Source organism: Calliopsis andreniformis, chromosome 10 (genome assembly GCF_051401765.1).
Source record: "Calliopsis andreniformis isolate RMS-2024a chromosome 10, iyCalAndr_principal, whole genome shotgun sequence".
In the NCBI taxonomy this organism is placed as follows: Eukaryota; Metazoa; Arthropoda; class Insecta; order Hymenoptera; family Andrenidae; genus Calliopsis; species Calliopsis andreniformis.
In genome coordinates, this window is record NC_135071.1 from 4,764,432 (window position 1) to 4,777,074 (window position 12,643).

Sequence of the window (12,643 nt, forward strand, 5' to 3'; positions counted from 1 at the left end):
TTGTGAATTGACACCAACGAGGTTGGATCTTCCTCGGTTACTTTTTTTAGTGCAGGTGGTAGTCTCTTCTTCGGGTCGAAAAAGTCGCAAGCAAATTCATGGGGAAAAGCGAAGGCCGTAACAAGTGTCTCGCAGATTTGGCCGTTTATGATCACAGGTATTGCCCTGCAAGTTCGAAGGAGCCATCGGTACCCGAGACTGAAGACCGCAAGAGTCGCGTCGCGTTAACCATGGAAGTCCTTTGGATGCATTCGGACGGATGAAATATGGAATTGCCAGTTGTTAAAACGCCAGTTGGGGAAAGCTTCTGAACGTAAAACATTTGGTCAACAGATGTCTCGCATAGACAGACAAACTCGTCGATGAGGAGAAAATACGGCAATTGTATTCTTATTCTTTAGTTACCTCAATATCAGAGTCCTGCGACCGGCATGCATTTTATTACAGCACACACACACAGTGATCATCCGATGTTTGTTTCTTTCTTCCCCAATTTTCGTAAACCTTTTCGACCTATAGGGGAGGCTTACCCATGTATTAAAGATTTGACAGATCTTTTACATGCACGTAAATGCATTTAGGTATATGTAAAATCAGGACCTCCTTTGTAAACCACTTAGAAATTACATTTAATACACTGGCAATACTTTTTTTCCTTTGGAATATTTCAACGGATATCTGTTTATTTTTTCGATTTTGTTTCATAAAAATATTTTGAAAGGTAGCAGGGCAAACAATAAGAATAAATGTACGGTCACTACATGTGCAGCGTGATAAAAAGCAAGGCTTGGTCGCAAGACGCAGACATCGAAATAGTTAAAGGGATTCGAATACAATTGATGTATCTAACCCCCGATGCAGCGACGAATTAGTCTCTGCCAGATATTCGTTGACCAAATGTTTAAGGGCAAAAGAGTTTCCCCAACTCGCTTTTTAACAACGGGCAATTCCATATTTCATCCGTCCGAATGCCTCGAAAGGACTTCCATGATAAGCGCGACGCGACCCTCGCGGTCTTCGATCTCGGGTACGGATGGCTCCTTCGAACTAGGCAAGGCAATACCTGTGATCATAAACGGCCACATCTGCGAGACACTCGTTACGGCCTCCTACGGTAATCCGATATGCCTTTGCTTTTCCCCATGAATTTGCTTGCGACTTTTTCGACTCGAAGGGGAAACTACCACCTCCACTAAAAAGAGTAACCGAGCAAGATCCAACCTTGTTGGTGTCAGCTAGCAAATCAAATTCGAGTATTTTGACGAAGCTACACCCCGAGAAATTGTGTTGGAGGGATACGAGGCCACGAGGAAAGAGACTTCGGAAAAAATCGCCAGTATCGATCGTAATTTCGCCGCGGAACTGTGTAACATCTTGTTTTTATTTACGGAATTCCGCAGAACGTTTGAAAATAATCGGTTGGCGGTCAATAAAAAGTCAAGTGCTCGTTTAGTGAAGTTATCAGTGTTAGTGACCACGAAGTGTTGTAATTTCAAAGTGGCTACTTGTGCTGTTGTACCTGCGATCAACGCTACCTGGGCATAATGCCTCAGTGATCGAGATCGGCACAGTGACCCAATGGAGCAAGTGTTGAGGCAGCAGGTGAATTCCTCTCCGAATGGGTGAGTTTTACCGATAGTAATTACTCGTATTACTAGAGTCATATTATTAATCTCAATTTATTTAAACATGTTTTGTCTTGGTCCGTCATAATTAAAAAACTAAAAATCAATGTTTCCGTACTTTTTACCGATTACAGCAACTAATACGTGCAATTTTCGTTTTTTCATTATGAAAGAAGTATTATTGTACAGTTTTCAATGTTTTGATACACAGTAAAATAACGTACAATGCGTAGGAACTACGAAAACATTGCTTTTTATTTTTTTACTATGGCATTACTTTACTAAATCGGCATTTTAAAAATCTTTCTTCTCGTTTTTTATTTTTCACAACTTGGATAATTAATTTAAAAATCTGAAAGAATTCTATAATATATGTCTTAATTTTTTTCGTGGTCCTAACGTGGTCCTAATCTTTTTCATAATTTTTCATCCAATAGTTTAGGAGAAATTGAGCATTGACGTAAACATTTTGAGTTTCTTGTACAAGCCTCGAGCACGGTGAATAGCAGACGCTCCGCGTAGCTTGTGCCCTGTCGCTGGTCGGCCGAGCGCTCGCTATTCGCGCTCTCTGATTGGTCGGGATTTTTCGTTAATAACTCCTTAACAAGGCTTCGGAAGATATTTTTGCAAAGGAAAATGTTGTTTAGAAGCACCCCAGGAATCTCCCATTTCCGGCTCCCGCACTTAGTTTGGGACACCCTGTATGCATGACCATTTCGTCCTTGTTGTTTTAAAGGATTAAAGAGACGACTATGCGTGAATGTGCGTGTATCGGGGTCACGGGAATGCGTAGCAAGAAAGTGGCGAAAATGTCTGTTTTTCTCTTACGTATAACGTGCTGGTGTAGAACGATGCGGAGCGCACACCAGTGGACTGCGCAGCCGGTCCATACGTGTCCATACGTGTGCATCAGCCGCACGCTAGGCTCTGTGTGAGTGGCGCCTCCACGCTCATTCCTGCGTATATGTTAACAATGTTATAGCGCCTAAACGGTGCATTTCCGGACCATGGTTCCTTTTAGACTTTTTTTCTACTAGATACATAGAACACATTTACGCAATAAAAAACTTTAACAATTTTTTTCATTGTTATAAACAATTTTGCGGCAACTTTTTTTTCAAATGGCCACCGATCCAGACGTCTACTTTCACCCCTAGAAGCCGTAACCATTACTTTTTTTACTCCCTGTACATAAATAAAAATTTTTCAAAGTACACTTGATAAAATCAATTAGACATGTAATATTGTAAAATAAACTACTTTTGCCTGTGCACATCGTATAATATAGTGTACTGAAGAAAATCAACTTACTTGTCTGTGCCAAGAGATTCCTCTAACACACTCTTCACATTATTGAGGGTGATGATACTATCCGCATATATTAACACATTTGGAGGTTTCTGGCTTTTACATAATAATTTTGTGATTACATCTTCCATGGCGGTTCTATAAATAAAAGTAATAAAAGCTATAAAATTATAGGTCAATGTTACATATCTTACAGTGAACAAACAAAAGTTTAAACCATATTGTTGAATCACATACATTTATCCCTTGCATAGTATAAAATACATTATTTAACTTCAAAGAGAAAATAATTCTGTAGTATTTGACATATTCTGTATTATATACATTTCATAATTACTGTAGTATATGAGTACATTAAATTTATTAAGTTTAAATACGTAACATAAACATGTACACACATTACAACTATATGTACGTAAGACGTTAATGTAAATGAAAGTTTTAAAAAGCTTCACATAGAAAATATTATTATATGTTATTACATGTGTAACGTTTCAAACCACCCAAGTAGGCAGAGCTACGTGGCTCATGTACATACGCAATTTATTACAATATTATTTGGATTTTCTGTCTAAGCTTCCTTATGACTTTTATTCTAACCTATTTCAGAGTTTTGGTGGCTGCCTTTAAGAAATAATATATCAGGAGTGGTCTAAAAATCCCTCAAGGTATCGCCTCTTGGAACTTGTTGACAGCTGGGATTCGTCCATTACAGTATACGAACAGCTAACCTCAAAAGGAGCACCAAATACCTTCTTCACCTGTTCGGAACAGTCGTTGCCTGTTACAGGAATGCTCTTATCCTTAAACGATGACAAATCAGCTACGCCCGATATACTCGTTTTCACAACCTATTGCTCAGAATCTAAGATTAGGAATTCGTGTATCTGACACGTTAGGGATGTGAGCCCTTAACCTCCAAGAGAGGTTACCTTTGTGTCGCTGAACAGTAGTCGTTGCCTACTAGAGGAACGGTCTTATTATCACCGGACGGGTAAGTTAGTTACCTCCAAGGTCTTCGTTCTAACGTTACGATTGGCAGGGAATGAATCTGTTCTGTGCCGCTTGTGCGGCTCCTTTTATACTCAAAATTCCAAGAATACGCCTAGGCAGTGTTTCAAAATTTAGGTTATTTTATTGTATTGTCCCCATTGTTGATATATAATATTATGATTTAAATTAAGTTTTATAATAACTTATATTACAAACATGCGAAAATACAATATTAACAGACATTACAGTAACGCGTGATTTAGAATAACAATTTGTAACATTTTATAATTAATTTTAGGAAAATAGAAGAAAAGATAGCGTCTATAAGAAGAAGGGATAAAAAGTGAAGTTACGATATAGTAGAAGTGGCAGATAAGGACAGAGAAGAACAGGAAGAAAAATGAGTCAGTAATAGAAGGAAGAAACAGATAGAATAGAACAAATGAAGATAGAAAAGAATAGATGAGAATAGAATAGAGATGGAGGCTGTTGGGGTGTTACTTATGGACCCTAAGTAAATAAATAATTAAAAATTTACCGGACTACATAGGTTGGGCCAATTCGGTTAGTTAACATATAAAAAAGGTAATTATGGGACGATGTCGTGTCCCTGTAAGTCGCGAGCTTGGGGAATTTTACCCCAACATCCCTCCCCTCATGTCGTCCTCCAGTTTGATTCCACAAGATTCATAATAAATCCATTTCTGACAGTGCACTTAAATAATAAAATGATAAAATAATTCTACTTGAAGATACGATCAAAAGCTAACGTCATTTTTTGCAATTTGTATTGGACAGCCTATGCACTTCTGCATTGTTACTTTATAATAAATCTTAAGGGGGCAGACTCCTTGTGTTTTGAGCTGTGTACGTGCGCTCACCCAAGCAAAGAAAGTCATACACGTATACGCGATGAGCGAGAGAGACAAACGGTTTCGCAAATTACACTTTACGTCTCGACACTTGCATAAATGAATTTTTCGCGGGTACAGAACCTACGGGTAGACTTCACTACAGGGTGTTCTGGTCCGTTCTGTTGGAAAAGACAGTTTTATTTTCTTATAGGCGTGAGGTCTTTCTAGGTTTTTTCATGCTTCAGGCTTCGTGGGTGTGCGTTATGGCGTAAGTGCAATGTGTAGCCACGTGCTGCGCTCGAGTTATAATTTTGTGCTAAGTTGTTTCTGTATATCTTTAACATGTATTAAATTGTATTGTTGTTAAACACTCTTAATGAGTACAAAAGGTTTTCTTTGCTACCTGTTCTTAATTGAACTCCACTGCCTTGCAAGACCGGCGGTTTCTTACAATAGGTTATGGGCCCAGGTGCGCGTGGAAATCAATAATTTTTTTTGGTTGAGAAAGGTAGTTTTTAAAAATAAAAATGGAAGAGACGGAAGTAAAATACCGTGTTCCGCTGTTTGATGGAACGAATTTTGGAAATTGGAAATTCAGGATGGAAATACTGTTGAACGAGCTGGAATTAACGGATTTTACAAAACGAGACTACACGGAAATGGTCATAATTAATTTGAATGACAATGCTGAGGTACAAGCTAGCAATGAAAAACAACTAAAGGATCTTCACAAAAGGGACAGAAAGTGCTGTTCGCACATTGTACAACGGATTGCCGACAGCCATCTGGAATATGTAAAGGACAAGGCAAGTGCATTTCAAATGTGGAAAACTTTATCTGACACTTTTGAAAGGAAAAGCATAACTAACCAATTGTTAATCAAGAAGAAACTTTTGTTAACGAAGTTCAACCCAACTAAAGATACGTTAGCAAATCACTATCTTAAGTTCGACAAATTAATACTGGATCTTCGATCCACCGGTCCAACGGTGGAGGAAACAGATTGAGACAGACAATTGAGACTCTCGCAATGGAAGATTTAACGATTAGCTTCGTGAAATGTAGACTTCTTGATCAGGAAATAAAACGGTCCGACGTCAATAAGAAGAAACAGTTTGACACGGAAAAGTTTAATGCTTTTAATGTGCATTCAAATAAAGCAAAGTATAAAAGGTATGAAACAAACAAGAAGTTTATTTCAAGCGGAGAGAAAAAGTTCGTCTATAAATGTCATAACTGTGGTGAACAAGGACATACGAGAGCTGACTGCAGGAAGAAGCAGGTTCAAAATGGGCAAAATAATCTTAAGAATACAGCAAACTCAGCTGTGCGTGTATCTAAAACGACCGAAGACGAAAATCATTCTGCATATTGTTTTACAGCACTGAACGGAAACATGACAGGTTGGCTGTTGGACTCTGGAGCGACTGAACATCTAGTGAGTGAAAACGAATACCTGGAAAACGTCAGAAGGCTGAAAACACCAATCAAAATCAGAGCTGCAAAATCTGATGCTATCCTGCTTGCAAAAGAAACTGGTGAACTCAATATTCTAAGCCTAGTAAAGGGCAAAGAAATCAAGATAAAAATTGGAAACGTACTGAGAGTTCCTGGATTAACATATAATCTCTTGTCGGTACGGAAACTGGAGAAAAACGGTTACCGAATAGTTTTTGAAAATGGAAAAGGAATAATTGAGAAGAACAATGAAATCATTGCCACAGCTAAAATAAACGAGATGGAATTGTACGATTTAAAATTCTATTCAGATTCAGCTTTGGCTCTTCTGAGTGCTGGACCTGATGTTTGGCACCAACGACTAGCACATCTAAACTACAACAGTTTGAAAACTCTACCCAAATATGTTGAAGGAATGGAAATTTGCAAGAACGGCCAAAATCCGGAAATATGCAGAGTATGTGTCGAAGGGAAGCAAACGAAATTGCCGCATGATCAACATCGTACTAGGGCTACACGACCTCTTCAGCTTGTTCACAGTGATATAATGGGACCGATAAGCCCAAATTCACACGATGGTAAGAAATATATAATTTCATTCATTGATGACTATACTCATTTCACAGCCATTTATCTCATGGAAAGTAAATCAGATGCTTTCAAATATATAAAGAGGTACACAGCAATGGCCACATCACATTTCAATTGCAAACTTAGTAGATTTCGTTGCGATAATGGTAGAGAATATTTATCCAACGATGTCAAAAATTTCTTTCAAGAAAAGGGAATACGCTTTGAATCGATTAGGTATACACCTCAACAAAACGGTGTAGCTGAGCGTATGAACAGGAATATTTGTGAAAAGGCCAGATGCTTATTATTAAACAGTAAGTTTCAAAAGGAATTTTGGTCAGAAGCAGTGTTAACTGCAGTATATTTACTTAACAGAATGCCAACTGCTACACTAGAGGAAGAAGTACCAGCTACCTTGTGGTACAATGAAAAACCAAAATTTCACAAATTAAAAATTTTTGGTTGTCTGGCGTATCTGCACTTACCTAAGGAATTAGTTGCAGGAAAATTTGATTCCAGAATTAAAACGTGTTTCATGGTCGGATACTGTGTCAATGGATACAGACTATGGAGTCCTGAAGACAAATGTATAATTTTTGGTAAGGACGTAAAATTTGACGAGACACGTTTTGAATTACCAAATAATGACTGGATATCAATAACTCAAACTAATGATGAGGAAGCAGATGAGGAAGTAGATGAAGTGTGTATGGACTCATTGGAAAATTATGAATCAGCTGAAGAATTTGGGGAACATGAAGACTCTGGAAAGGAATTATCCGAAGCAGGCGGAGATGAAACGCGTAGGAGCACACGCACAAGACAGCAGCCGGCTCGGATGGGTGACTATGTTGCATTGGCTCTCAGTGCAGAAACTTATGTGGACGATATACCAGAGGTGTACGATGATAGCCTTAAAAGAGATGACAAGGAAGAATGGCTTCGAGCAATTCAAGAAGAGGTAGATGTAATAAAAGAAAACAATACTTGGTCACAATGTGAATTGCCTCAAGGTAAAAGAGCAATTGATACCAAATGGGTTTTCAGAGTTAAACGCGATGATGCGGAAAATGTTAATAAATATAAGGCTAGACTAGTTGTAAAAGGTTGTGCTCAAAGAAAAGGCTTTGACTATGAAGAAACGTACGCTCCTGTTGCGCGTTTATCAACTCTGAGAATTCTGCTGGTGATTATTAATCGAGAAAATTTATTAACATACCAGTTAGATGTCAAAAATGCTTTTCTGCATGGTAGTTTAGATGAAGAAATCTATGTCAAAATACCAAAGGGCTTTAAAAATGAATCTGATAAGATAGGCAGGTTAAATAAGTCACTATATAGCTTGAAACAAGCTCCTCGTACCTGGAACTTAACCTTTGACAAGTTCATTAAAGAATTAGATTTTAAGAATGCGAATGCAGATAAATGCTTATATGTTTTTAAGGAACAAAGTACAAAAGTATGTATACTTTTATACGTAGACGATATAATTATTGCGGGAAATGATTCTTTCAAAATACAAGAAATCAAAAGACTTTTATTGAATAGATTCAGGATGAAAGATCTAGGCGAATTACACTCATTCTTAGGAATTAAAATAACTAAAAGTAATAACAGAATGAAGCTATGTCAAAGTTCGTATTTGAAAAGATTACTTATAAGATTTAACATGTCAGAATGTAAACCGATAGATACACCTATGGAAGTAAACTATAAGGATAGTTCTGAGGGTATTAGTTTAAGTGAAAAAGTACCTTATAAGGAGCTGATAGGTTGCTTACTTTATGTAACTCAAACAACTAGATCAGATCTATGCTATGCCGTCCATTATTACAGTCGTTATCGATCTGATCCGAAAGAATGTCATTGGAAAGGACTGAAGAGAGTACTGCGATACATAAAGGGTACTATTAACTATAATTTAGTTTTTATTAAGACTGAAAGGGATGATGCAAATATGTTAACTGCGTATGCTGATGCAGATTGGGCAAATGGTTCAGACAGAAAGTCTACGACGGGTTATCTTTATAAACTTTTTGGCAATACTATTTGTTGGACAACTAGAAAGCAGAGTACAGTAGCATTATCTTCTACAGAGGCGGAATTCATATCATTAGCTACCTGTGTTATGGAATATTTATGGCTCAAAAATCTTTTATGTGAGTTTGAAATAAAATTAAATAAACCTTTGAGAGTTTATGAGGATAATCAGTCGTGTATCGCTTCTCTAGTTAAATGGGAATATAAACGTTTAAAGCATGTTGATATTAAATATAACTTTGTCAAGATCTCAGTAATAATAAAGAAATAGAAGTTAAGTATATAGCGTCTGAAAATCAAACAACTGATATTTTAACGAAGGGCCTGCCCAGAAATAAGTTTGTTAATTTCAGAACAGATTTAGGTATAAGAGAATAATTATATATTTGCGAGTTATACATGTATCTCATAAAACTGAGGCGGAGTGTTGGAAAAGACAGTTTTATTTTCTTATAGGCGTGAGGTCTCTCTAGGTTTTTTCATGCTTCATGCTTCGTGGGTGTGCGTTATGGCGTAAGCGCAATGTGTAGCCACGTGCTGCACTCGAGTTATAATTTTGTGCTAAGTTGTTTCTGTATATCTTTAACATGTATTAAATTGTATTGTTGTTAAACACTCTTAATGAGTACAAAACGTTTTCTTTGCTACCTGTTAATTGAACTCCACTGCCTTGCCAGACCGGCGGTTTCTTACAATACGTTCAAACTCCAATAAACACTATACCTTGAGAAAAATGTAAAATTACAAACTGTAAGCATGAAACAGACGCTGTTGTAAACTAGCAAGATGGCTGCCGAAGTGATATTTTTGCAAATATCTCACGATTTAATAGGTTTTTCGCTCATAGCATACCAGACCACCCTTCCTTGAATTAGCACAGTATAGCATAATATTCGTTGTGCACCCGTTTTAACAGAAAAATAGTTCAACGATTTGCCGTTAAAAGCGTTGATGGTATATCTTAACCAATTTGGTCATATTACTATCAGCATCGATGAAAATACAGATCAGTCGATAAATGTAATCTAGAATTTGACAGTTGAATGACGTATTCATCAAATACACGAATACAGACGCAAGAAAGGCTTAGTTGCCAAAACGTATTGAAAGTTTAGTCACGCTGTTGCCACATATATGTATGTACATTTACAATTCTGCTCATCAGGAAAACTCGACAGAGCTGGGGAAAATAGGTATTTGAAATAGATACAGGAAATAAATATTTCCATTTCATCAATTAGTAAAGAACATTGGAAATAAAATATTTAACTTGAAAGTAGTTCATCAGTGAAATAGTATTTCGAACGCATGCTTTAGTTGAAATCGATCGAAATACTACTTTGAAATAGTATTTAGTATTTCTTCTAAAGTATAATGGAAATGAAATATTTCATACATGAGTTATTTTCACATGTACTGAAGTTATTTTCTATTTTATATTTTCTGTTTCTGTTTTTATTTCTGCGTGGGCGTACAAATTTTGACTGTACACACGGAAACTCCTGATTCCTGACAGAACATAGTCTATTTGCAAATCAGTTTTTGAAGTGTGTTGTTTAGAAGTGTGTTGTTTAGAAGTGTGTTGTTTGTGTGTTTTTGAAGTGAGCTTGTATAATTTGTACTAAAATGAGTGAACCAGACATAGTTGATATTGATGCTGAAAATGTGACTAGTAAAGTCCCTATCATATTAAATGGAAAATTTTTCACCGTGGTACAAAGCACAAGAAATAATACAACGTCGACTGTTACAGCAAAGTGTACCACATGCCAGAAACAAATTAAAGGAAGTTTCCGTAGTACTTCTAACTTCTTATTACATTTGAAGTGTGCACATTCAAAAGTATTAGAAGAATATAATGCTTACAAAGATTCGATATCCGGATCTAATATTTCAAAGAGACGTAAATGTTCAAGTAGTATCAGTAAATATTGTAGCCGCGAAATCACTTCATCGCCTCAAGAATATGCAAATGGTTTAATAACAGATTTTATTGTGGGAACCGGCAAACCGTTAAAAACAGTAGAGGAACCAGAATTTATTAAATTAGTTGCAGAATTAAGCAAGTTGAAATTACCGGTGCATCGTCCAAGCCGAAAAACATTGTGTAAACATATCACAACAAATTTTAAAAAATTATTTGCAAGCATTAAAGCAGAAGTATCAAACATCGATTATGTATGTACAACTACAGATATCTGGTCAACGTTTAGACGTAGTTTTCTTGGTGTAACCCTTCATTGGATCAATCTACATAATTTCAGCCGAGAAAGTAGAGCTCTTGCATGTTGCCGATTTGAAGGCAGTCATAATTATATTGCAATTGCGCAGAAATTAAATGCAGCCCATGAAATGTACGGTTTAAACATAAATAAAATAACCTGCACAATTACGGACAATGGCAGTAATTTCCTGAAAGCTTTTAAAGAGTTCAGTTACACGGGTAATGTAACATATGATGAACATGAAGATCTTGAAGATTTTAATAATGAAGAAATGAATGTTGAATTTCACAACATTCATCAAATTCATAATTCTAATGAAAATGAAACTCTACCCGTCGAGGATTATTATATGCTGCCTAAGCGCTACCGATGTTGCTCCCACACGCTTAGCCTCATTTGCACTTCAGATGTCAATAAATTTGTAAAAATTAATACAAATTATGCGAAATATCATATTCCCGCTATGACCAAATGCTCTAATCTTTGGAATAAAACTAATCGCTCAAACAAAGCTAGCGAGGAATACAAGAAAATTCTTGGTCGAGCCCCGTGTACACCATGCATCACAAGATGGAATTCTTATTACGATAGTGTTGCAGAATTATTAAGAGTCAAGGAATCACTCTATAAAATTTGTTCAGGATTTGGAATTTTTAGAAGAGTACAAGGTACAAATATTTTTATTCATTCAGTGGTAAATATTTAGATTAGGGTAGCCACCTCCGATTTCCATGACCTTGGAATATGTTGTGAAGATCATCATTCTGAACAACTTTTCCCTATACATATACCAGGGGAATCTAACTCAGACCTATTCTGATCACTCTTTTTAATATTGAAAACTTTCTTTGCGAATATCTCGAAAATTAAAAGAGATCCCCTGGTATATGTATAGGGAAAAGTTGTTTAGAATGATCACCTTAATAACATATTCCAAGGTCATTGAAATCGGAGTTGGCTCCCCTAATCTAAATAACTACCCTTTTGATTTATATATGTACAGTCAACTTTTATTACTTTCATTAAATCTATTTTAAATTTTCTGCAGCTGTATATGGAACCAATAGCGTATGCCTTGAATATGCTACAGGGAGAAAAACAAGTTTTCTTCGGCGATATTTTGCCATGGATTTTTGCAGTTCAGCATAATTTGACATGTATTAATTCACGTCAGAATAATAATGAAGGACTCAAATATTGTGAATCACTAAAGGAACACATATTGAAATGTCTACATGATCGCTTTGGTGACATATTGGAACTGAATACTAATGCAGAAGATTATATTATTGCTACAGTAAGCCACCCAAAATGGAAACTTCGTTGGCTACCATACAATTTAAGAGATGCTAAATCACAAAGTATCAAAGACAAAATGATACGAATTATGGAAGTCTCAAATAGCACAAATTCATTTGAATGTAGGAGCGATTTTAAACCGTTCATAAACGAAAAAGAACAACAGTTCTTTGATTTTATGGATAATCCATCAACATCTGTAAATAACAATAATAGTAGGTACTTAACTGAAATGGAATTCCTTCAATACCTTAATGAAAGTGACACG

General features: G+C 36.4%; 1 protein-coding gene across 2 annotated transcripts in view; it reads right to left on the minus strand.

Moving 5' to 3' along the window:
* Hcs (holocarboxylase synthetase-like protein) overlaps positions 1-12,643 on the minus strand; it is a 348,010-nt gene that overhangs the window by 195,692 nt on the left and 139,675 nt on the right. For both annotated transcript variants that reach the window (XM_076386483.1, XM_076386482.1), the window contains exon 10: positions 2,937-3,071. In XM_076386483.1, coding sequence (XP_076242598.1) covers positions 2,937-3,071 — 135 coding nt within the window. The remainder of the gene's footprint in view (positions 1-2,936; positions 3,072-12,643) is intronic.